A 24100-nucleotide genomic window follows, 5' to 3' on the forward strand; every position below is an offset into this window, starting at 1 on the left:
AGAGAGACGGTCCCTACCCAACCAATGGGCTCCTCTGTGCCCACTGTGTGCCCACTATGTGCCCAAATGGGCCCACTGTTGGGTAGGGACCGTCTCTCTATGTTGCCAACTTGTACTTCCCAAGCGCTTAGCGCAGTGCTTTGCACACAGTAAGCGCTCCCAGCGCTTAGAACAGCGCTTTGCACATAGTAAGCGCTTAACAAATACCTTTTAAAAAATACGATTGATTGATTGAATGAATGAGGAGGGGAGGAGGAGGAATAGGGGAGGATGGAGGAGGAGGAGGAGGATGAATGGAGGAGGGGGATGGAAGAAGAGGAGGAGAGGAGGATGGATGGAGGAGGAGGATGAATGGAGGAGGGGGATGGAAGAAGAGGAGGAGAGGATGGATGGAGGGGGGATGGAAGAAAAGGAGGAGAGGAGGATGAATGGAGGAGGAGGAGGATGGAGGAGGAATAGGGGAGGATGGAGGAGGGGGATGGATGGAGGAGGAGGATGGATGGAGGAGGGGGATGGAAGAAGAGGAGGAGAGGAGGATGAATGGAGGAGGAGGATGGAGGAGGAATAGGGGAGGATGGAGGAGGGGGATGGATGGAGGAGGGGGATGGAAGAAGAGGAGGAGAGGAGGATGAATGGAGGAGGAGGAGGATGGAGAAGGAATAGGGGAGGATGGAGGGGGGATGGAAGAAGAGGAGGAGAGGAGGATGAATGGAAGAAGAGGAGGAGAGGAGGATGAATGGAAGAGGAGGAGGAGGAGGAGGAGGAGGAGGAATAGGGGAGGATGGAGGAGGGGGATGGATGGAGGAGGAGGATGGATGGAGGAGGGGGATGGAAGAAGAGGAGGAGAGGAGGATGGAGGAGGAATGGGGAGGATGGAGGAAGGGGATGGATGGAGGAGGAGGAGGATGGATGGAGGAGGGGGATGGAAGAAGGGGAGGGGAGGAGGAGGATGGAGGAGGAGGGGGATGGAGATGGATGGAGGAGGAGGAGGATGGAAGAAGAGGAGGAGAGGAGGATGAATGGAGGAGGAGGAGGATGGATGGAGGAGGGGGATGGAAGAAGGGGAAGGGAGGAGGATGAATGGGGAGGAGGAGGATGGAGGAGGAATAGGGGAGGATGGATGGGGAGGAGGAGGATGGATGGAGGAGGGGGATGGAAGAAGAGGAGGGGATGTGGATGAATGGAGGAGGAGGAGGATGGAGGAGATGGAGAATGGGGAGGAGGGGGATGGCGGCGGATGAATGAATGGAGTCTGGGGGGGGGGGGGGAGGGAGGTCCCGCCTTCAACAGGCCTGCGCAGGCTGCGGGCGGGGGGGCGGGATGGCGCATGCGCCGTGAGGCCCGCCCCCTCCCCATCCCCATCCCCTCCCCTCCCCCAAGGTGTTCTCTCTGTCTCTGTGTGTGTCTCTGTGTGTCTCTGGGGTGCCCGTCCGTCCGTCAGCAGCCTCTGCCCCGCGGCCCATGGCTGCCGCCCCGTGAGGCGGGTGGGGGGCGGCCCTGCCCGGAGGCCCACCCGGAGGAGGAGGAGGAGGGGGAGGAAGAGGAGGAGGGCGGTGGGCTGCGAGCCCCCCACTCACTGGGGGCCATGCGGGGGCCGTCGTGGTGCCCGTGGCGGCGGGCGGCGTCCCCCGGGGCGGGGGCCCGGGGCAGCCGGTCCTGGGGGTGAGGGGTCGCCCCCCGGCCGGCCCATGCGGCCCCGGAGGTAGCGGGCTCGCCCCCCGCCCCGAGCTATGGTCCGGGGGGCCGGGCCGGGGGGCGCCAGGGGAGCCCCCTCCCCTCCCTGCGGCGGCGGCGGCGGCGGCGGTGGTGGCGATGCCGGTGGTGGTGATGCCGGTGGTGGTGATGCCGGTGGTGGTTGGGCCTGCTGCTGCTGTTGCTGCTGCTGCTGCTGCTGCTGCTTCTGCTGGGCCCTCGGGGGGCTCCCCCGGAGCGGGGGTCCCCGGCCCCCCGACAGGCCCCGGGCCCGGGGCTGGCGCCTGTGGCTGGCCACGCTGCTGCTGTTCACGGTGCTGCTGTGGACCCCCCTGTGGCCGTGCGCCGGGGCCCGGCCGGGGGGGGCGGCGGCTCCCCCAGCCCCCGCGGCCTGCCCCGGCCCCCCCGTTGGCCCTGGACGCCCCGGGCGGGCCCCTGGGGGCCCTCCGCCTGGCCTTCTGCGACGCCTACACCCTGGGCGACCTGCTGCTGGCCGGCCGGGCCGGGCCCCAGGGGCCGGGCTGTAGCCTGGACGCCCTCCGGGGCGACGGCGACGCCTGCGCCCGCTGCCTCGGGGCCTTCCGACGCCTCGACCGACACGCTCAGGAAAAGTTTGACGAGTTCGACGGCCTCCTGAGGAGGTACCTGCCGGCCCCGGACTACTCCGTGCGCTCCTGCGTCGGGGACTGCAAGGTAATCCGTAGCAACAATCGATCGATCGAGCGATCCATCAATCAGTTGTATTTATCGAGCGCCTACTGTGTGCAGAGCGCTGGACGAGTTCCACAGCCTCTTGCAGGAGTACCTTCCCGCCCCAGACTACTCCGTGCGCTCGTGCATGGGGGACTGAAAGGTAATCCATAGCATTAGTCAATCAGTCAATCATAGTAACAATCAATCAATCAATCGTATTTATTGAGCACTTACTGTGTGCAGAGCACTGGACGAGATCAATCAATCGTACTTCTTATTGAGCACCTACTGTGTGCAGAGCACTGGACGAGTTCCACAGCCTCTTGCAGAAGTACCTGCCGGCCCCGGACTACTCCGTGTACTCCTGCTTGGGGGACTGCAAGGTAATCCATAGTAACAATCAATCAATCAGTCAATCATAGTAACAATCAGTCAATCAATTGTATTTATTGAGCGCTTACTATGTGCAGAGCACTGGACGAGATCAATCAATCATGCTTATTGAGCACCTACTGTGTGCAGAGCACTGGACGAGTTCGATGGCCTCTTGCAGAAGTACCTGCCAGCCCCGGACTACTCCTTGCACTCCTGCGTGGGGGACTGCAAGGTAATCCATAGTAACAGTCAATCAATCAATCAATCAATCAATTGTATTTATTGAGCGGTTCCTGTGTGCAGAGCACTGGACGAGATCAATCAATCGTATTGAGCGCTTACTGTGTGCAGAGCACTGGACGAGTTCCACAGCCTCTTGCAGAAGTACCTTCCCGCCCCAGACTACTCCGTGCGCTCGTGCATGGGGGACTGCAAGGTAATCCATAGTAACAATCAATCAATCAGTCGTATTTATTGAGCGCTTACTATGTGCAGAACAATCAGTCAATCGATCAATCAACCAATCAATCGTATTTATTGAGCGCTTACTGTGTGCAGAGCACTGGACGAGTTCCACAGCCTCTTGCAGAAGTACCTTCCCGCCCAAGACTATTCCATGCGCTCCTGCATGGGGGACTGCAAGGTAATCCATAGTAACAATCAGTCAAGCAGTCATATTTATTGAGCGCTTACTGTGTGCAGAGCACTGGATGAGATCAATCAATCGTATTTATTGAGCGCTTACTGTGTGCAGAGCGCTGGACGAGTTCCACAGCCTCTTGCAGAAGTACCTTCCCGCCCAAGACTACTCCATGCACTCGTGCATGGGGGACTGAAAGTTAATCCATAGTAACAATCAATCAATCAATCGTATTTATTGAGCGCTTACTGTGTGCAGAGCACTGGACGAGATCAATCAATCGTACTTATTGAGTGCTTACTGTGTGCAGAGCACTGGACGAGTTGCACAGCCTCTTGCAGAAGTACCTTCCCACCCAAGACTACTCCGTGTGCTCGTGCATGGGGGACTGAAAGGTAATCCATAGTAACAATCAGTCAATCAATCAATCAATCAATTGTATTTATTGAGTATTTACTATGTGCAGAGCACTGGACGAGATCAATCAGTCAACCATACTTATTGAGCACCTACTGTGTGCGGAGCACTGGACGAGTTCGACGGCCTCTTGCAGAAGTACCTGCCGGCCCCAGACTACTCCGTGCGCTCCCGCGTAGGGGGACTGCAAGGTAATCCATAGTAACAATCAGTCAATCAATCATAGTAACAATCAATCAATCGTATTTATTGAGCGCTTACTGTGTGCAGAGCACTGGACGAGTTCCACAGCCTCTTGCAGAAGTACTTGCCGGCCCCAGACTACTCCGTGCGCTCCTGCATAGGGGACTGCAAGGTAATCCATAGTAACAATCAATCAATCAATCAATCATAGTAACAATCAATCAATCAATCGTATTTATTGAGCGCTTACTGTGTGCAGAGCACTGGACGAGTTCCACAGCCTCTTGCAGAAGTACTTGCCGGCCCCAGACTACTCCGTGCGCTCCTGCATAGGGGACTGCAAGGTAATCCATAGTAACAATCAATCAATCAATCAATCATAGTAACAATCAATCAGTCATAGTAACGATCAATCAATCAATCGTATTTATTGAGTGCTTACTATGTGCAGAGCACTGGACAAGATCAATCAATCGTACTTATTGAGCACCTACTGTGTGCAGAGCACTGGACGAGTTCCACAGCCTCTTGCAGAAGTACTTGCCGGCCCCAGACTACTCCGTGCGCTCCTGCGTAGGGAACTGCAAGGTGATCCATAGGAACAATCAATCAATCGATCAATCAATCGTATTTATTGAGCGCTTACTGTGTGCAGAGCGCTGGACGAGATCAATCAATCGTATTTATTGAGCGCTTACTGTGTGCAGAGCACTGGACGAGTTCCACAGCCTCTTGCAGAAGTACCTTCCCGCCCAAGACTACTCCGTGCGCTCCTGCATGGGGGACTGCAAGGTAATCCATAGGAACAATCAGTCAATCAATCGTATTTATTGAGCACTTACTGTGTGCAGAGCACTGGACAAGATCAATCAATCAATCGTACTTATTGAGCGCTTACTGTGTGCGGAGCGCTGGACGAGTTCGACAACCTCTTGCAGAAGTACCTGCCGGCCCCGGACTACTCCGAGCGCTCCTGCATGGGGGACTGCAAGGTGATCCATAGGAACAATCAGTCAATCAGTCAATCAATCAATCGTATTTATTGAGCGCTTCTGTGTGCAGAGCACTGGACAAGATCAATCAATCATATTTATTGAGCGCTTACTGTGTGCAGAGCACTGGACGAGTTCGACGGCCTCTTGCAGAAGTACTTGCCAGCCCCAGATTACTCTGTGCGCTTCTGCGTAGGGGACTGCAAGGTAATCCATAGGAACAATCAATCAATCAATCGTATTTATTGAGCACTTACTGTGTGCAGAGCACTGGACAAGATCAATCAATCAATCGTACTTATTGAGCACTTACTGTGTGCAGAGCACTGGACAAGTTCGACAGCCTCTTGCAGAAGTACCTGCCGGCCCCAGACTACTCCGTGCGCTCCTGCGTGGGGGACTGCAAGGTGATCCATAGGAACAATCAATCAATCAGCCAATCAATCAATCAATCAATCGTATTTATTGAGCGCTTACTGTGTGCAGAGCACTGGACGAGATCAATCAATCGTATTTATTGAGCGCTTACTGTGTGCAGAGCACTGGACGAGTTCGGCCTCTTGCAGAAGTACCTGCCGGCCCCGGACTACTCCGTGCGCTCCTGCGCGGGGGACTGCAAGGAGAAGCAGCGTGGCTCAGTGGAAAGAGCCCGGGCTTTGGAGTCAGAGGTCATGGGTTCAAATCCCGGCCCCACCAATTGTCAGCTGTGTGACTTTGGGCAAGTCACTTCACTTCTCTGGGCCTCAGTTACCTCATCGGTAAAATAAGGGCTAAGACTGTGAGCCCCCCGTGGGACAACCTGATCACCTTGTACCCTCCCCAGCGCTTAGAACAGTGCTTTGCACATAGTAAGCGCTTAATAAATGCCATTATTATTATATTATTATTAATCCATAGTAGCAGTCATCAATCAATCGTATTTATTGAGCGCTTGCTGTGTGCAGAGCACTGGACAAGTTCAACACCCTCTTCTAGACTGGGAGCCCACTGTTGGGTAGGGACCGTCTCTATATGTTGCCAACCTGTACTTCCCAAACGCTTAGTCCAGTGCTCTGCACACAGTGAGTGCTCAATAAATACGACTGAATGAATGAAAGTACGATTGAATGAATGAATGATATTTGTTAAGCGCTTACTATGTGCCGAGCACTGTTCTAAGCGCTGGGGGAGATACAAGGTGATCGGGTTGTCCCCCGGGGGGCTCCCAGTCTTCATCCCCATTTTCCAGATGAGGGAACTGAGGCCCAGAGAAGCGAAGTGACTCGCCCAGAGTCACGCGGCTGACGAGTGGTGGAGCCGGGATTAGAACCCACGACCTCTGACTCCCGAGCCCCGGCTCCTTCCGCTGCTCCTTCTCTCCTAGCGCTCAGTACACAGTGAGCGTTCAATAAGTACGATAGGAGGTATGACCGGTGCGACTTCTTAAGCGCTCACTGCGTGCCAACCGTCCCCTTTTCCCAGAGGAGGTGGCTGAGGCCCAGTGGGTGCCCATTTGTACTTTCCAAGCGCTCAGTACAGTGTCCGTAAGCGCTCAATAAGTACGATCGAATGAATGAGGAATGCCGCTTCTTAAGCGCTCACTTCGTGCCCACCGCTGTCCTGAACGCCGTGGGGGAGACGGGGCGATCCCACGTGGGGCAACTGTCTCCATGTTTTATTTTGTCGTCCGTCTCCCCCTTCTAGACTGTGAGCCCGCTGTCGGGTAGGGACCGTCTCTCGATGTTGCCGACTTATCTTTCCCAGGCGCTTAGTACAGTGCTCTGCACGCAGTAAGCGCTCAATAAATGCGATTAAATGGGGCCCCGTCCCCATTTTCCAGAGGAGGTCACTGAGGCCCGGAGAAGCAAAGCGCTAAATTGTTCTTTCCCGGCGCTTAGTCCAGTGCTCTGCGCACTGTAAGCGCTCAATAAATACCATCGCGTGAACGAAGTGGCTGGCCCGGGGTCACGCGACGGAGGCGGGATTCGAACCCACGTCTTCTAACTCTCCAGTCCGGGCTCTACCCTCCTTCCTCTCCCCCTCGTCCCCCTCTCCATCCCCCCCATCTTACCTCCTTCCCTTCCCCACAGCCCCTGTATATATGGATATATGTTTGTACAGATTTATTACTCTATTTATTGATTTATTTTACTTGTACATATCTATTCTATTTATTTTATTTTGTTAGTCTGGTTTTGTTTCTCTGTCTCCCCCTTTTAGACTGTGAGCCCACTGTTGGGTAGGGACTGTCTCTCTATGTTGCCAACTTGGACTTCCCAAGCGCTTAGTACAGTGCTCTGCACACAGTAAGCGCTCAATAAATACGATTGATTGATTGATTGATTGATACCCGCTAAGCCACGCTGCTTTGCCTGGTCGGAGCGTCCCCCCTCTCCCTCCCATATCACCCCAATAATAATAATAATAACGATGGCAATTGTTCAGCGCTTACTATGTGCCGAGCACTGTTCTAAGCGCTGGGGGAGCTACAAGGTCATCAGATTGTCATCACATTTATTACTTTATTTTACTTGTACGTGTTTACTATTCTATTTATTTTGTTAATGATGTGCATCTAGCTTTATTTCTATTTATTCCGATGACTTGACACCCGTCCACATGTTTTGTTTTGTCGTCCGTCCCCCCCTTCTAGACCGTGAGCCCGTTGTTGGGTAGGGACCGTCTCTGTATGTTGCCAACTTGGACTTCCCAAGCGCTTAGTACAGTGCTGTGCACACGGTAAGCGCTCAATAAATACGATTGAATGAATGAATGACTGAACTGTCCCACGTGGAGCTCACAATCTTAATCCCCTTTTTACAGAGGAGGGAACTGAGGCCTAGATAATAATAATAATAGTGGTATTTGTTAAGCGCTTACTACGTGCAAAGCACTGTTCTAAGCGCTGGGGAGGTTACAAGGTGATCAGGTTGGGGGCTCACAGTTTTAATCCCCATTTTACAGATGAGTTAACTGAGGCCCAGATAATAATAATAATAGTGGTATTTGTTAAGCGCTTACTATGTGTAAAGCACTGTTCTAAGCGCTGGGGAGGTTCCAAGGTGATCAGGTTGTCCCACGGGGGGCTCACAGTTTTCATCCCCATTTTCCAGATGAGGGAACTGAGGCCCAGAGAAGCGCAGCGACCTGCCCAAAGTCACCCAGCTGACAAGTGGTGGAGCCGGGATTAGAACCCAGGACCTCGGACTCCCGAGCGTCCGGGCTCTTGCCACTGAGCCACGCCACCTTTCTAGATCATCAGCTCTTTGTGGGCAGGGAATGTGTCTGCTTATTGTCGTATTATCCTCTCCCCATTCATTCATTCGGTCGTATTTATTGAGCATTTACTGCGTGCAGAGCACTGTACTGAGCGCTTGGGAAGTCCAAGTTGGCAACACCTAGAGACGGTCCGTACCCGACAATGGGCTCACAGTCTAGAAGGGGGAGACAGACGACGAAACAAAACATGTGAACAGGTGTCAAGACATTGGAATAAATAGAAATAAAGCTAGATGCACATTCATTCATTCGGTCGTATTTATTGAGCGCTTACCGTGTGCAGAGCACTGTACTGAGCGCTTGGGAAGTCCAAGTTGGCAACACCTAGAGACGGTCCCTACCCGACAACGGGCTCACAGTCTAGAAGGGGGAGGCAGACGACGAAACAAAACATGTGAACAGGTGTCAAGTCATCGGAATAAATAGAAGTAAAGCTAGATGCACATCATTAACAAAATAAAATAAATAGAATAGTAAATATGTACAAGTAAAATAAATAGAGGAATAAATCTGTACAAACATATATACAGGTGCTGTGGGGAGGGGAAGGAGGTAGGGCGGGGGGGGATGGGGAGGGGAGCGTTCCCCAGCGCCGTGCACACAGTAAGCGCTCAATACATGCGATCGAGTGCAATAATAATGATGGCATTTTAGGTGCTTACTATGTGCCAAAGCACTGTACTGAGCACCGGGCTGGATACTAGTAAATCGGGTTGGACACGGTCCCTGTCCCACGTGGGGCTCCCGGTCTTCACCCCCATTTTGCGGATGAGGGAACTGAGGCCCGGAGGAGGGACGTGACTTGCCCAAGGCCGCACAGCGGACAGGTGGCGGAGCCGGGATCAGAACCCGTTCTTTCCCGCCCGTCTAGACTAGGCGCCCCAGGTGGGTCTGCTTGGGTGAGGGATTGTCTCTCTCCGTGGCCGAATTGGACTTTCCAAGCGCTTACTACAGTGCTCTGCACGCAGTGAGCGCTCAATAAATACGATCGAATGAGGTCGGTGACCTCAGGTGACCCCAGGGGAGGGGGACGGGCATGGACGGAGACCCCCCGTCCCGCCCCGACTCTTGCTTCCGTCAACTCGTGGCGGGCTGGGAGCGTGTCTGTCCTCTGGCTGTATCGGCGTCCAGTACAGTGCTCCGCACACCGTAAGCGCTCTGTAAATCCCTTTGGCTGGCCGTCTGACCTCCTTCAGGAGCCCAGCAGTCAGGGCCGCTTCCCAGCCAGGCGCCCCTCATTCGTCCAGTTCAGCGGTATTTAGTGAGCGCTTAGTGTGCGCAAAGCACTGGACTAAGCGCTCGGGACAGTGCCCTGTAATAATAATAATAATAATGATGGCATTTATTAAGCGCTTACTATGTGCACTGTTCTAAGCGCCGGGGAGGTTGCAAGGTGATCAGGTTGTCTCGAACCCCATACTCGCCGGCCGAAATCCGCATCCCCAGAGACTCACGGTCGTCGGCAGAGACACAACTGTCATTCCTTCATTCAGTCGTATTTATTGAGCGCCTACTGTGTGCAGAGCACTGGACTGAGCGCTCGGGAAGGACAAGTCGGCGACATAGAGAGACGGTCCCTACCCGACGACGGGCTCACGGTCTAGAAGGGGGAGACAGACCACAAAACAAAACATGTAGACAATTGTCAAAATCGTGAGAACAAATAGAATTATAGTCTATGTATATCATTAGCAAAATAAATAGAATAGTAAATATGGACAAGTAAAATAAATAGAGGAATAAATCTGTACAAATATATATATATATGCAGGTGCTGTGGGGAGGGGAAGGAGGTAGGGTGGGGGCGTGGGGAGGAGGAGAGGAAAAAGGGGGCTCAGTGTGGGAAGGCCTCCTGGAGGAGGTGAGCTCTCAGTAGGGCTTTGAAGGGAGGAAGGGAGCGAGCTTGGCGGATTTTGGGAGGGAGGGAATTCCAGGCCAGGGAGAGGACGTGGGCCAGGGGTCGACGGTGGGATGGGCGAGAATGAGGCCTGGTGAGGAGGAGGTGAGTGGCAGAGGAGCGGAGGGTGCGGGCTTAGTGAGACGGGAAGGATGGTAGTGCCGTCTACAGTGATGGGAAAATCAGGGAGCAGGCAGGGTTTGGGAGGGAAGATAAGGAGTTCAGTCTTGGACGTATTGAGTTTTAGATGGCGGGCAGACATCCAGATGGAGATGTCCTGAAGGCGGGAGGAGACACGAGCCCGAAGGGAGGGAGAGAGAGCAGGGGCAGGGATGTAGATTTGGGGGTCATCAGCGTAGAGACGATAGTTGAGGCCGTGGGAGCAACTGAGTTCACCGAGGGAGTGACTGTAGATGGAGAACAGAAGGGGACCGAGAACTGACCCTTGAGGAACTCCTACGGTAAGGGGATGGGAGGGGGAACCCGCGAAGGAGACGGAGAATGAACGGCCGGAGAGATAAGAGGGAGAACCGGGAGAGGACGGAGTCTGGGAAGCCCAGGTCGGAGAGCGTGTTGAGGAGAAGGGGGTGGTCCGCGGTGTCGAAGGCAGCCGAGAGGTCGAGGAGGATTAGGATAGAGTAGGAGCCGCTGGTTTTGGCAAGCAGGAGGTCATCGGTGACCTTTGAGAGGGAAGTTTCGGTGGAGTGTAGGGGACGGATGCCAGATCGGAGGGGGTCGCGGAGAGAGTTGGCGTTGAGGAATTCGAGGCAGCGACGGTAGACGACTCGTTCAAGGAGTTTGGAAAGGAAGGGTAGGAGGGAGGTGGGGCGGTAACTAGAAGGGGCAGTGGGGTCAAGAGAGGGTTTTTGGGGGGAGACAGCTGTCAGAGACGTAACAGCCCGCCCTCCCTGCCTACCCCCAGGGCGAGCCAAGGGAGCTCCCCCCAACCCCCACAGCAGTGGGCACGGCGGGGTGGGGGGGGGGTTCAGACGCTGGTCACCCCTCCTTTGTGACCCCCGCCGGACCCGGGGAAATCCAGCCCCCCCACCCCCGCCTCTAATAATAATAATTAATAATGACGGTATTTGTTGAGCGCTTCCTTTGTGCTGGGGTGGATCCAAGCAACTCGGGTCGGACCCGGTCCCCGTCCTCCGTGGGGCTCACGGCCTCCAGCCCCATTTTCCAGGGGAGGGAACCGAGGCCCAGAGAAGGGAAGTGACTCGTCCGGGGTCACACAGCAGACGAGGAGGGGGGAGGCAGGATTAGAACCCATGACCCTCTGACTCCGAGGCCTGTGCGCTAGCCACTAGGCCATGCTGCTCTCCATCTCCTCGCCAGATCTCCCCACCAGTCCCTCCCCAGTTCTCCCCTCCAGCTTCCTCACCCCGTCAGTTACCCGCCAGATCAACAGCGCTTAGAACAGTGCTTTGCGCATAGTAAGCACTTAATAAATGCCATTATTATTATTATTATTATTATCAATCACTCCTTGTCATTTATTAAGCACTGTAATCAATGTTTGGGAGAGGACAGTTTCAACAGAAACAGTCCCTGCCCACAATGAGCCTGAAGTCTAGCTCCATCCTTCCCCACCAGTTAATAATAATAATAATAATAATAATAATAGTACTTGCTAAGCGCATACTATGTACCAAGCACTGTTCTAAGCACTGGGGGAGATCCAAGGCGATTGGGTCGGACACAGTCCATGTCCCCCTGTGGGGCTCACGGTCTCCATCCCCATGTTCCTGATAAGCCCACTGTTGGGTAGGGACCGTCTCTATATGTTGCCAACTTGTACTTCCCAAGTGCTTAGTACAGTGCTCTGCACACAGTAAGCGCTCAATAAATGCGATTGATTGATTGATTGATTGATTGATGAGGGAACCTAAGCCCAGAGAAGTGAAGTGACTCGTCCAAGGTCACCCAGCAGACAAGCGACAGAGCCGGGATTAGAACACGGGACCTTCCGATTCCCAGGCCAGGGCTCTAACCATTGGGTAGTGCTGTGTGTCTTAATGATGAGGCCCTTGTCTCTGTTCAGAGACCTTCTGAGGGTCGTCGGCATGAATGTGGGTGGGGGGGGAGATCTCAGTCTCCCCCCCTCCCCCCCACCCTACATCTTTAATTTCCGAGCCTCCTGGGGCTGGGGGTCCCTTCATTCATTCAGTCAATCAGTCAATCAATCGTATTTATTGAGCGCTTACTGTGTGCAGAGCACTGTACTAAGCGCTTGGGGAGTACAAGTTGGCAACATATAGAGGCGGTCCCTACCCAACAGTGGGCTCACCGTCTAGAAGGGGGAGACAGAGAACAAAATCAAACAGTCGTATTTATTGATCGCCTATTGTGTGGAACATTGTACTGAACGCTGGGGAGAGGACAAGATAGCAATAAACAGACAGTCCCCGTCCATAGTAATAATGATGATGGCATTTACTAAGCGCTTACTATGTGCAAAGCACTGACAGCCTAGAGGGGGAGACGGGCAGGAAGAGACAGAAAGAAATGAGGAAGGGGGGGTAATAATAATAATAATAAATAATAATAATGATGGCATTTATTCATTCAGTCAATCGTATTTATTGAGCGCTTACTGTGTGCAAAGCACTGTACTAAGTGCTTGGGAAGTACATTTATCAAGCGCTTACTAAGTTCAAAGCACTGTTGTAAGCGCCGTGGGGGGATACAAGGCGATCAGGTTGTCCCACGGGGGGCTCACAATCTTCATCCCCATTTTACAGTTGAGGTCACTGAAGCCCAGCGAAGTGAAGTGACTTGCCCAAAGTCACACAGCTGACTGGTGGCGGAGGCGGGATTAGAACCTCTGACTAAAAATAACAGTAACGGCATTTATTAAGCGCTATTTATTCATTTCTTTATTTTACTTGTACATATCTATTCTATTTTATTTTGTTAGTATGTTTGGTTTTGTTCTCTGTCTCCCCCTTCTAGACTGTGAGCCAACTGTTGGGTAGGGACCGTCTCTAGATGTTGCTAACTTGTACTTCCCAAGTGCTTAGTCCAGTGCTCTGCACACAGTAAGCGCTCAATAAATACGATTGATTGATTGATTGATTGCAAAGCACTGTTCTAAGCGCTGGACTCCCAAGCCGGGGCTTTGCCCACTAAGCCACGCTGCTTCTCAACTCCTGCTTCATAGAGGGTGCGGGGCTGGGACGGGGGGGGGGGGGGGGGCGATGAAGAAACAGGAAGGGGAGAAGAGGAAAGTAATAATAATAATAACATTCATTCAGTCAGTCAGTCATATTTATTGAGCACTTACTGTGTGCAGAGCACTGTACTAAGCGCTTGGGAAGTCCAAGTTGGCAACATCTAGAGACGGTCCCTACCCAACAGCGGGCTCACAGTCTAGAAGGGGGAGACAGAACAAAACAAAACGTATTAACAAAATAAAAGAAATAGAATAAATATGTACAAATAAATAAATAGAGTAATAAATACATACAAACATCTATACATATATACAGGTGTTGTGGGGAGGGGAAGGAGGTAAGGTGGAGGGGGATGGAGAGGGAGAGAGGAAGGAGGGGGGAATAACAATGATGGTATTTGTTAAGCGTGTACTAAGTGCAAAGCACTGTTCTAAGCGCTGAGGAGGTTACAAGGTGATCGGGTTGTCCCACGGGGGGCTCACGGTTTTAATCCCCATTTTCCAGATGAGGGAGCCGAGGCCCAGAGGAGTTGCGTGACTTGTCCAAAGGCAACCCAGCTGACAAGTGGTGGAGGTGGGATTTGAACCCATGACCTCCGACTCCAAAGCCCGGGCTCTTTCCACTGAGCCACGCTGGGAGGTCCTCTCCCAAGCGCTTAGTCCAGTGTTTTGCCCACAGTAAGCGCTCAGTAGATATGACTGACCGAATGAATGAATGACTGACTGACGCACTGACTGAATGAATGACTCTGACTGACTGACTGACTGACTGACTAAATGAATGAATGACTCTGACTGACTGAATGAAGGAATGAATGAATGAAGGAATGAATGAATGAATGAATGAATGAATGAATGACTCTGACTGACTGAATGAAGGAATGAATGAATGACTGAATGAAGGAATGAAGGAATGAATGACTCTGACTGAATGAAGGAATGAATGAATGACTCTGACTGACTGAATGAAGGAATGAATGAATGAATGACTCTGACTGAATGAAGGAATGAATGACTCTGAATGAATGAAGGAATGAATGAAGGAATGAATGACTCTGACTGAAGGAAGGAAGGAATGAATGAATGACTCTGAATGAATGAATGAAGGAAGGAAGGAATGAATGACTCTGACTAAATGAATGAATGGATGAATGAATGGCTCTGACAATGAATGAATGAATAAAGTGGGTCCCCCGCTGGGCCCCCCCCCCCCCCGACATCCGGACAGCCTCGCGGCCACTTCCGGTCCGCTTGCGCCGGCGCGTGTCTGCCTGCTAAGGTTGCCACGGCAACGGGAACGCCCTGGCCGACGCGCGCGCTGGGGGTCGGGGCCTCCTGACGTCATAGAGCGGGGGCCGCGCGGGAGGGGAGAGCACGTGACCTCCGGCCCAGGGGGCGTGGTCTCCCGGAGGGGGAGGGCGAATGCGCGGGTAGGGGCGCGGTATCCCGGAGGGGGAGTGCGCATGCGCGGGCGAGGCCCCTTTGCTTCGCACCTTGGGTCACCTGTGCGCAGTGTGTGTGTGTGTGTGTGTGTATATGTGTGTATGTATGTATATAATAATAATAACACTTGTTAAGCGCTTATTGTGTGCGAAGCACTGTTCTAAGTGCTGGGGGGGATACAAGGTGATCAAGTTGCCCCCCCATGGGGCTCCCAGTCTTCATCCCCATTTTACAGATGAGGGAACTGAGGCCCAGAGAAGTGAAGTGGCTTCCCCAAGGTCACACAGCTGACACGTGGCGGAGTCGGATTTCGAACCCACGACCTCCGACTCCCCAGCCCGGGCTCTTTCCACTGAGCCGTGCTGCTTCTCTGTATATAACAATGATGGCATTTGTTTAGCGCTTACTATGTGCCAAGCACTGTTCTAAGCGCTGGGGAGGTTACAAGGTGATCAGGTTGCCCCACGGGGGGCTCCCAGTCTTCATCCCCATTTGACAGATGAGGGAAGTGGGGCCCAGAGAAGTTAAGTGGCTTGCCCAAAGTCACACAGCTGACATGTATACATGTATGGGGGACACAGTGTGTACCCCCCCTTACGCACTCCACCATCCACGCACATACCAGCCCCCCTGCAAGCAAGCGGGGACACTTGTCCGCAGTGTGGCCTTAGGTAAGTCACTTCCCTTCTCTGGGCCTCAGTTCCCTCATCTGTAAAGCGGGGATGGAGACCGTGAGCCCACACGTGGGACTGGGACTGGGTCCAAGCTGATTTCCTTGTATCCACCCCAGCGCTTAGTACAGTGCCTGGGAGCCAGACGGTCATGAGTTCTAATCCCCAGGCTGCCACTTGTCTGCTGGGTGACCTCAGATAAGTCACTTCTGTGGGTCTCAGTTATCTGTAAAATGGGGATGGAGATTGTGAGCCCCACGTGGGACGGGGACTGTGTCCAACCTGATTTCCTTGTATCCACCCCGGCGCTTAATACAGTGCCTGGGAGTCAGAAGGTCACGGGTTCTAATCCCGGGGCTGCCGCTTGTCTGCCATGTGACCTCGGACAAGTCACTTCACTTCTCTGGGTCTCAGTTATCTGGAAATCGGGGATGGAGACTGTGAGCCCCACGCGGGACGGGGACTGTGTCCGGCCGGATTTCTTTGTATCCGGCCTGGCGCTTAGTACGGTGCCTGGCAGAGAGTAAGCGCTTAACAAATACCACTAGTTAGTATTATTATTGCACACCCGAAACCACGTGGGTGCAAGCAGGAACACGCCTGAGGGTCGTCCATTCATTCAGGCGTATGGATTGCGCGCTGACTGTGTGCAGAGCACTGGACTGAGCGCTTGGGAAAGAACAATATAACAATAAATAGTGACAATCCCTGCCCACAGTGAGCTCACGGTCTACAGCGGGGGAGACAGACATCGGTACAAATAAATAAAATGACAGATCTGGACATAAGCGTTATGGCGCTGGGATGAGGGGATGAAGAAAGGGAGCGAGTCGGGGCGGCGCAGAAGGGAAGGGGAGACGAGGAAAAGTGGGGGGCACAGTCAGGGAAGGCCTCCTGGAGGAGACGGGACTTTAGTAAGGGTTTGAAGCCGGGGAGAGCGGTGGGCTGGGGGATTTGAGGAGGGAGGGCGTGCCGGGCCGGGGGTCGACGGCGGGATGGGCGAGACAGAGGCCCAGGGACAAGGTTGGCACCAGAGGAGCGGAGGGGGCGGACTGGGCTGGAGAAGGAGAGAAGGGACGTGAGGTAATGCCTGCATCAGCCTTCTCTCTGATCTCCCATCCTCGTGTCTCTCTCCACTTCAATCCGTACTTCACGCCGCTGCCCGGATTGTCTTTGTCCAGAAACGCTCTGGGCCTGTCACTCCCCTCCTCAAAAATCTCCAGTGGCTACCAATCAATCTGCGCATCAGGCAGAAACTCCTCACCCTGGGCTTCCAGGCTGTCCATCCCCTCGCCCCCTCCTCCCTCACCTCCCTTCTCTCCTTCTCCAGCCCAGCCCGCACCCTCCGCTCCTCCACCGCTGATCTCCTCACCGTACCTCGTTCTCGCCCGTCCCGCCGTCGACCCCCGGCCCACGTCATCCCCCTGGCCTGGAATGCCCTCCCTCTGCCCATCCTTTAAGCTCGCTCTCTTCCTCCCTTCAAGGCCCTGCTGAGAGCTCACCTCCTCCAAGAGGCCTTCCCAGACTGGGCCCCTCCCTTCCTCTCCCCCTTGTCCCCCTCTCCATCCCCCCATCTTACCTCCCTCCCTTCCCCACAGCACCTGTATATATGCATATATGCATATATGTTTGTACATATTTTTTTACTCTATTTATTTATTTAATTAATTTATTTGTACATATCTATTCTATTTATTTTATTTTGTCAGTATGTTTGGGCTCTGTCTCCCCCTTTTAGACTGTGAGCCCACTGTTGGGTAGGGACTGTCTCTATATGTTGCCAATTTGTACTTCCCAAGGGCTTAGTACAGTGCTCTGCACATAGTAAGCGCTCAATAAATACGATTGATGATGATGATGATGATGATGCGGAGCACTGCACTAACGCTTGGGAAATCCAAGTTGGCAACATATAGAGACGGTCCCTACCCAACAGTGGGCTCACAGTCTTAAAGGGGGAGACAGAGAACAAAACCAAACATACTAACAAAATAAAATAAATAGACTAGATATGTACAGGTAAAATAAATAAATAAATAAATAAATAAATAAATAGAGTAATAAATATGTACAAACATATATACATATATACAGGTGCTGTGGGGAAGGGAAGGAGGTAAGATGGGGGGATGGAGAGGGGGATGAGGGGGGGAGGAAGGAAGGGGCTCAGTCTGGGAAGGCCTCCTGGAGGAGGTGAGCTCTCAGTAGGGCCTTGAAGGGAGGAAGAGAGCGAGCTTGGCGGATCCCTATGCAGCAGACAAATGGCAGCAAACCTTGTGACTCCCTGGCCCGTGCCCTATCAGTCAATCAATCAATCAATCAATCGTATTTATTGAGCGCTTACTGTGTGCGGAGCACTGTGCTAAGCGCTTGGGAAATCCAAGTTGGCAACATATAGAGACGGTCCCTACCCACCAGTGGGCTCACAGTCTAAAAGGGGGAGACAGAGAACAAAAAGAAATATACTAATAAAATAAAATAGACTAGATATGTAAAGGTACAATAAATAAATAAATAAATAAATAGAGTAATAAATATGTACAAACATATATCCATATATACAGGTGCTGTGGGGAAGAGAAGGAGGTAAGATGGGGGGATGGAGAGGGGAACGAGGGGGAGAGGAAGGAAGGGGTTCAGTCCGGGAAGGCCTCCTGGAGGAGGTGAGCTCTCAGTAGGGCCTTGAAGGGAGGAAGAGAGCGAGCTTGGCGGATCCCTATGCAGCAGACAAATGGCAGCAAACCTTCTGACTCCCTGGCCCGTGCCCTATCAATCAATCAATCAATCAATCGTATTTATTGAGTGCTTACTGTGTGCGTCTCAGCTCCACAACATTGCCAAGATCCGCCCTTTCCTCTCCATCCCAACCGCTACCCTGCTCGTTCAAGCTCTCATCCTATGCCGTCCGGACTACTGCACCAGCCTTCTCTCTGATCTCCCATCCTCGTGTCTCTCTCCACTTCAATCCATACTTCATGCTGCTGCCCGGATTATCTTTGTCCAGAAATGCTCTGGGCATATCACTCCCCTCCTCAAAAATCTCCAGTGGCTACCAATCAATCTGCGCATCAGGCAGAAACTCCTCACCCTGGGCTTCCAGGCTGTCCATCCCCTGGCCCCCTCCTACCTCCCCTCCCTTCTGTCCTTGTCCAGCCCAGCCCGCACCCTCCGCTCCTCCGCCGCTGATCTCCTCACCGTACCTCGCTCTCGCCTGTCCCGCCATCGACCCCCGGCCCACGTCCTCCCCCTGGCCCGGAATGCCCTCCCTCTGCACATCCTTCAAGCTCGCTCTCTTCCTCCCTTCAAAGCCCTCCCGAGAGCTCACCTCCTCCAGGAGGCCTTCCCAGACTGAGCCCCTTCCTTCCTCTCCCCCTCGTCCCCCTCTCCATCCCCCCCATCTTACCTCCTTCCCTTCCCCACAGCACCTGTATATATGGATATATGTTTGTACATATTTATTACTCTATTTTACTTGTGCATATCTATTCTATTTATTTTATTTTGTACATATTTATTACTCTATTTATTTATTTATTTATTTATTTTACTTGGGCATTTCTATCCTATTTATTTTATTTTGTTGGTATGTTTGGTTCTGTTCTCTGTCTCCCCCTTTTAGACTGTGAGCCCACTGTTGGGTAGGGACTGTCTCTATGTGTTGCCAATTTGTACTTCCCAAGCGCTTAGTACAGTGCTCTGCACATAGTAAGCGCTCAATAAATACGATTGATTGATTGATTGATTGATTTTGTTAGTATGTTTGGGTTTTTTTTTCCTCTGTCTCCCCCTTTTAGACTGTGAGCCCACTGTTGGGTAGGGACTGTCTCTATATGTTGCCAGTTTGTACTTCCCAAGCGCTTAGTACAGTGCTCTGCACATAGTAAGCGCTCAATAAATATGATTGATTGATAATGCCAAGTTGTTGCCCACTTGGACTTCCCAAGCGCTTAGTCCAGTGCTCTGCACACAGTAAGCGCTCAGTAAATACGATTGATGATGATGATGATTCCTCCATTCCATCGTATTTATTGAGCGCTTACTGTGTGCAGAGCACTGGACTAAGCGCTTGGGAAGGACAAGTTGGCAACATATAGAGACAGTCCCTGTCTAGAAGGGGGGGACAGACAGCAAAACGAAACATGTAGACAGGTGCTTATGTCCCCGTCCCTCATTTATTAATTTCTATTCACGTCTCTTTCTCCCCCTATCATCATCATCAATCGTATTTATTGAGCGCTCACCGTGTGCAGAGCACTGGACTAAGCGCTTGGGAAGGACAAGACGATAAGCTCATTGTGGGCAGGGAATGTGTGTGTTTATGGTTGTGCCGTCCTCTCCCCAGCGCTTAGTGCGGTGCTGTGTGTGTGTATAGCAAACGCTCAGTAACCTCTATCAATCAATCAATCAATCGTATTTATCGAGCGCATACTGTGTGCAGAGCACTGTACTGAGCGCTTGGGAAGCACAGGTTGGCTCGCAAGAAGCAGATGGTCACAAAGATGGAGTTGGTCTGGCCTGACCGGTCGGCAGAAGTCTAAGCAGGAGGGACAACAAGTATTGAATCCCCATTCTGCGGATGAAGGAACTGAGGCCCAGAGAAGCGAAGTGACTCGCCCAAAGTCACCCAGCAGACAAGCGGCGGGGCTGGGTACTATGCCACGCCTCCACTGTTGGGTCATGGGTTCTAATCCCGGCTCCGCGCCCGTCTGCTGTGTGACCGTGGGCAAGTCGCTTCCCGTCTCTGGGCCTCAGTTCCCTCACCTGTCAAATGGGGATGAAGACGGGGAGCCCCACGTGGGTCAACCTGATCACCTGGGATCTCCCCCGGCGCTTAGAAGCAGCGTGGCTCAGGGGAAAGAGCCCGGGCTTGGGAGTCTGAGGTCACGGGTTCGAGTCCCCACTCCATCGCTTGTCAGCTGGGTGACTTGGGGCAAGCCACTTCACTTCTCTCGGGGCTCAGTGGAAAGAGCCCGGGCTTTGGAGTCTGAGGTCATGGGTTCAAATTCCAGCTCTGCCACCTGTCAGCTGTGTGACTTTGGGCAAGTCACTTCACTTCTCTGGGCCTCAGTTACCTCATCTGTAAAATGAGGATGAAGACTGTGAGCCCGCTGTGGGACAACCTGATCTCCTTGTAACCTCCCCAGCGCTTAGAACAGTGCTTGGCACATAGTAAGCGCTTAATAAATGCCATCATTACTATTATTATTATTCTCTGGGCCTTAGTTCCCTAGTTTGCAAAATGGGGATGAAGCCTGTGAGCCCCCCGTGGGACAACCTGATCGCCTTGTAACCTCCCCAGTGCTTCGAACAGTGTTTTGCACATAGTAAGTGCTTAATAAATGCCATTATTATTATTAGAACAGCGGTTGGCACATGGTAAGCGCTCAACAGAAACCGGCATCACCATTATAATAATAATAATGATGGCATTGGTGAAGTGCTTACTCTGTGCCAAGCACTGTTCCATTATTATTCTTCTCTGGGCCTCAGTTCCCTGGCCTGTAAAATGGGGATGAAGACGGTGAGCCCCACGTGGGACGACCTGATCACCTGGGATCCCCCCAGCGCTTAGAACAGTGCTTGGCACATCGTGAGCGCCCCACAAAGAGCTTTATGGTCAGTATTACGGTCATTGTCGCCTGACGGTGGGCCGCCCCGCTTCCGTGCAGGCCGTGTACAAAGCCTGGTTGTGCTCCGAGTACTTCAACGTGACCCAGCAACAGTGCCGCCGCCGGGTCCCGTGCAAGCAATACTGCCTGGAGGTGCAGACCAGGTGCCCCTTCGTGCTCCCGGACAACGACGACCTGATCTACGGAGGGCTCCCCGGCTTCATCTGTGCAGGTCAGCGGGGCGGGGGGGCGTGTGACGTGGGCCGGGCGTCATGCTAAAGGGCGGATGTTTGTGCAACGCGGCCTGGGCGTCGTGCAGAGGGGTGGATGTTTGTGCAGTGCGGGCTGGGCGTCGTGCAGAGGGACGGATGTTCGTGCAACGCAGACTGGGTGTCGTGCACGGGGTGGATGTTCGTGCAACGGAGGCTGGGCGTCGTGCACGGGGTGGATGTTCGTGCAACGCAGGCTGGGCGTCGCGCAAAAGGGAGGGTTTTCGTGCAACGCGGGCTGGGCATCGTGCACAGGCGTGGATGTTCGTGCAACGCGGGCCGGGCGTCATGCACAGGTGTGGATGTTCGTGCAACACGGGCTGGGCGTCGTGCACAGGCGTGGATGTTCGTGCAACGCAGGCTGGGTGGCGTGCACAGGCATGGATGTTCATGCAACGCGGGCTGGGCGTCGTGCACAGGGGCGGATGTTCGTGCAACGCGGGCCGGGCATCGTGCAAAGGGGCAGATGTTCGTGCAACGCGGCCTGGGCGTTGTGCACAGGCGTGGATGTTCATGCAACACGGGCTGGGCTTCGTGCAACACGGGCTGGGCGTCGTGCAAATGGCTGGATGTTCGTGCAACGCGGGCCGGGCGTCGTGCAAAAGGGAGGATGTTCGTGCAACGCGGGCTGGGCGTCGTGCAAATGGGCGGATGTTCGTGCACCGCGGGCTGGGCGTCGTGCAAAAGGGCGGATGTTCGTGCAACGCGGGTTGGGCGTAGTGCAAATGGGCGGATGTTCGTGCAACGCGGCCCGGGCGTCGTGCAACGCGGTCCATCCCGAGGCCTTTCCCGGACCGGCCGGCAGGGGGCGCCGCCGGGCGCCGGGAGGCGTGGCCTCGCCCGGGGATCCCTGACGTCACCCGACCCGCCGTGACGCACGTACGCACGCGGCGTGGGGCGTGGCCTCGGGCGGGGATCCCTGACGTCACCCGCCGTGACGCACGCACGCACGCGGCACGGGGGGGGCCGGCGGCGTCGTGCCGCGCACGTGGTGACGGGGCCCCGCCCTTCCCCGCGCGCATGCGCTGCAGGGTGGCTGGAGGGCCCGGCGGGCGGCGAGGAGGCCACGTGCTGCGACGTGCAGTGGGACTCGTGCGACTTCCCGCCGGACGGAGGCGAAGGCGGCGGCGGCAACGCGTCCGCCCCGCCCCCCGACCACCACCACCACCGCCGCCGCCGCCACCACCACCATCACCACCAGCAGCCAACGCGGCGGCGGCGACGGCAGCAGCAGCAGCCGCCCCCCGCCGCGCATGCGCGCCCCCCGCCGCCCGTGTCGGCGGGCTCGCGCCTGCGCATGCGCCTCTGCGTCCTGGTCCTCGTGCTCCTGCACAGCGTGGTGTCCTTCTCCGGGGCCGGGGCCGGGGCCGGACCGGAGGCGCTGCCCGCCCGGGAGGAGGGCCTGGCCCGGGACGAGTGACCTAAGGGCCGGGCGGGGAGCCCGCATCTGCACCGGCGGCCGGCAGGGGGAGCGTGCGCGCGCATGCGCGCGGCCAACTCCCTCCAGCAGCGATGGGGGGCGAGAGGCCTCATCGCTAACGGCCGGCGGGGGGAGAGCGTGCGCGCGCATGCGCGCGGCCAATTCTCTCCAGCAGCGATGGGGGGTGGGAGCCCGCATAGGTAGCGGCTGGCGGGTGGCGCGCGTGCGCGCATGCGAACATGCGCTCTCCCGCCGCGGAGGGAGCCCTCGTCGCCAACGGCCGGCAGGGGGAGCGTGCGCGCGCATGCGCACTCCCGCCGCGGGAGGGCGCCCTCGCCACCAATAGCCGCCAGGGGGCGCCCGTGTGCGCATGCGCACGGCCATCTCCAGCTGTGGGGGGGCAGGGTAGGAATCAAGTTGTACTTATTGAGCGCTTACTGTGTGCAGAGCACTGTACTGAGCGCTTGGGAAGTACAAGATGGCAACATAGAGAGACGGTCCCTACCCGACAGTGGGCTCACGGTCTAAAAGGGGGAGCAGAGAAGACGAGGCGGAGGGATCCCCGCCCCCCCCCCCCCCCACCAGTTGGGGCTGACTGCAGCAGGAAGGATGCGGGTTAGACTCCAGTGGGAACGGGCGCCGCCTTGCGGGTCGCCGGGGAGGCAGCACGACGGACCCATCATCAGAGGGGCGTCAGTGGAGGCAACTGAGGCCGGGGGTGGGGGATGGGGGGGGTCTCCATTGCAGTCGATCCCCTCCCCCCCCTTCCCCTCCCCCCCACAAGAGTCTGTGCCTACGGGAGGGGGGCGGCCCCTCCTCCTCCGCCCCCCAAAACCTACCAAAGAGCCGCCCCTCCTCCATCCCCGTGGGTTGCCATGGTAACTGATGATGGCGGGGTGGTCCTCAAGGGTGATGCCCCCCCCCCCAACCCTTCGCCCCCTCTCTGGGCCCCGGTGGGGGTGAGGGGCAGCAGTAGCCGGGACCCCCTGGAGGGTGTTGGGGGGGCCGGCTCAGGGAAGGGGACCCCAAGATGCTCAGAGCCGATGGGGAGGGGGCCGCCCCAAAGGCACACGGTGGGGGGAAGCCGGAGCTGAGAAGGGTGGGTGGGGGGTCTTCCCACCTCGGGGGGCTCAAGGACGGGCCGGAGCAGGCCGGAGAGGGGGCATTCCCGGACCCTCCGTCCGTCCTTTCTCAGCCGGCCCCCTCCCCAAACCCCATCCTCCGCCTCCGCCCCCCATTCCAGGCAGGGGCAAAGCAGGAGCAGGGTCGCCTTCCGCCGTTTTCTACACTGTGCTTCATGGATAGGACTCTTTTGCACTATTCCCTGTGCCATTGATTTTTCCAAGCTGGTTTTGACTTGACCAGG

At 54.9% G+C, this 24100-nt stretch overlaps 1 protein-coding gene and 1 long non-coding RNA gene across 2 annotated transcripts; one reads left to right on the plus strand and one right to left on the minus strand.

The window, feature by feature from the left end:
- Positions 1-1585: 1585 nt before the first annotated feature.
- On the plus strand, positions 1586-22918 carry FAM155B (family with sequence similarity 155 member B). The gene is made up of 6 exons (XM_038748407.1): positions 1586-1662; positions 1931-2042; positions 2074-2385; positions 21106-21277; positions 22346-22538; positions 22650-22918. The coding sequence occupies exons 1-6, from the start codon at positions 1586-1588 to the stop codon at positions 22732-22734; spliced, it is 951 nt and encodes a 316-aa protein (XP_038604335.1). The 3' UTR covers positions 22735-22918.
- On the minus strand, positions 3963-4985 carry LOC119929873. The gene is made up of 6 exons (XR_005451596.1): positions 4899-4985; positions 4699-4785; positions 4495-4581; positions 4251-4337; positions 4079-4165; positions 3963-4001 (listed from the first exon to the last, which is right to left on the minus strand). It is a non-coding gene; the product is annotated as an uncharacterized LOC119929873 (long non-coding RNA).
- Positions 22919-24100: the final 1182 nt, after the last annotated feature.

The sequence above is a fragment of the Tachyglossus aculeatus genome, chromosome 6, assembly GCF_015852505.1.
Source record: "Tachyglossus aculeatus isolate mTacAcu1 chromosome 6, mTacAcu1.pri, whole genome shotgun sequence".
Lineage (NCBI taxonomy): Eukaryota > Metazoa > Chordata > Mammalia > Monotremata > Tachyglossidae > Tachyglossus > Tachyglossus aculeatus.